General features: G+C 40.3%; 1 protein-coding gene across 1 annotated transcript; it reads right to left on the bottom strand.

Annotated features, from left to right (window-relative positions):
- Positions 1-63: 63 nt before the first annotated feature.
- Positions 64-1,273, bottom strand: LOC109509590 (zona pellucida-like domain-containing protein 1; the record flags this gene model as incomplete). The annotated part of the gene is made up of 4 exons (XM_019859422.1): positions 64-235; positions 793-876; positions 961-1,058; positions 1,201-1,273. Coding segments are annotated over 4 exons (427 nt in total), but the record flags the coding sequence as incomplete, so codon positions are not given.
- Positions 1,274-1,414: the final 141 nt, after the last annotated feature.

Here is a 1,414-nt window from a genome sequence, read left to right as displayed (position 1 = left end):
TAGAACAAGCGACAGCCTTCAGTTAAAAAAAATAAATAAATAAAAAATACATTTTCTACTCACGTTCAAGAGTTCTTCACATTTGGTGGGCTCACAGAGTCTGAGAATACAATGTAGGTAGATGCTGGACTTGGTCTGCTCGCGGTGTTGAACGAAGCGGAAGGCCTCAAAGTCAAAGCGGGCAAATTTGGAGTTTCCGTTGGTATTTATTGTTGCCCTTTGGTCAACTGAGCACCTGGTGGAGAGAAAATATTTATCTGTATAAATGCAGAGTTGATTCCAAGCAAAGAAGAGGAGAAATTGCCCAGGCCAGATGCATGAATTGCAGTGTAAAATGTCTTCTGTCTAACTCTGCTGTTACACTTAAATAAAAGCTCTTTACACTAAACAATACAAGCTCAAGTTATAATCACAAATGAACATGCAATTGCTATAACTTCGGGCAATGAGCCACATGCTGCTGCATCAAGTCTAAACACAAAATCTAGTATCTGATCATATATAGGAGCATGTTATGGTGAATATCCGAGCAAGACCCATATTATAACACAAGAAAAAAATCATTCAAAGTAAATCCAGACATTACACTATATGTCCAATTCTTTTATATTGGACTCTTCATTCAAAACACTTGCACAATTGAAAAACATTAATGCGCCGCATCTGACGAGCATGTCAGTGCTCTCCGAACGTGCCAATCAAAACTGCTCATGAATCATCTCTCTTAGATTGTGCAGCGGTTTCAAACGTTGGAAGTACATGAAGCCATCTAAGAGTTTTCTGCCATCGTACCCGGTGAAGAAGTTGTGTTGCTCAGTGTGTGACGCATTATAAGAGGTGGGAGTTCCGAAGCAGTGATCCATCAGCACATGGAAGCTGGAGAGAACAGACCAATCAGTTACAAAGAATAGTTTGTATTGTGTCTTTGATTTTAGAACATCTAAGAGCTTTTTTGCCTACTTTCCAGTCAGGTTCACAGCTTTTACTTCCACGTAGACCCTCGTTCGCAGCTGTAGACCTGATGAAGGGACGATTAGCGGATAGCCATAGTCGGAGTCCTGCGGATAAACAAAAGGCAGAATAAGTCAAATGGAGATTAATTTTGCAGTCACACATCATTACCGATACACTGTGCAACAAATCAACTTGACAAAGGTTGGCCTCGGCCATCAAGTGTGCCCGATGCCTTTACTTACTTACGTTATAAACATTCATTTTTAGTGTGTCAATGAAGCTTCCATTGTTGTCACTTGTTGCCACAGAAACCGAAGAGCTAAAAAGACACCCCAGAAAAAAGGGCAAATGAATCAATCAAGAAACAAAGGAAGCTGTTCATACTCATGGCCTGATTTTTCTAAGATCACAAATGGTGAGCAGTAAATGACGTTTGCTCTGACAGATTGCGCAAAGATGT

Source organism: Hippocampus comes, unplaced genomic scaffold, assembly GCF_001891065.2.
Source record: "Hippocampus comes isolate QL1 unplaced genomic scaffold, H_comes_QL1_v1.1 C16961964, whole genome shotgun sequence".
Classification (NCBI taxonomy): domain Eukaryota; kingdom Metazoa; phylum Chordata; class Actinopteri; order Syngnathiformes; family Syngnathidae; genus Hippocampus; species Hippocampus comes.
This window is presented reverse-complemented; position numbering and strand designations above follow the sequence as displayed.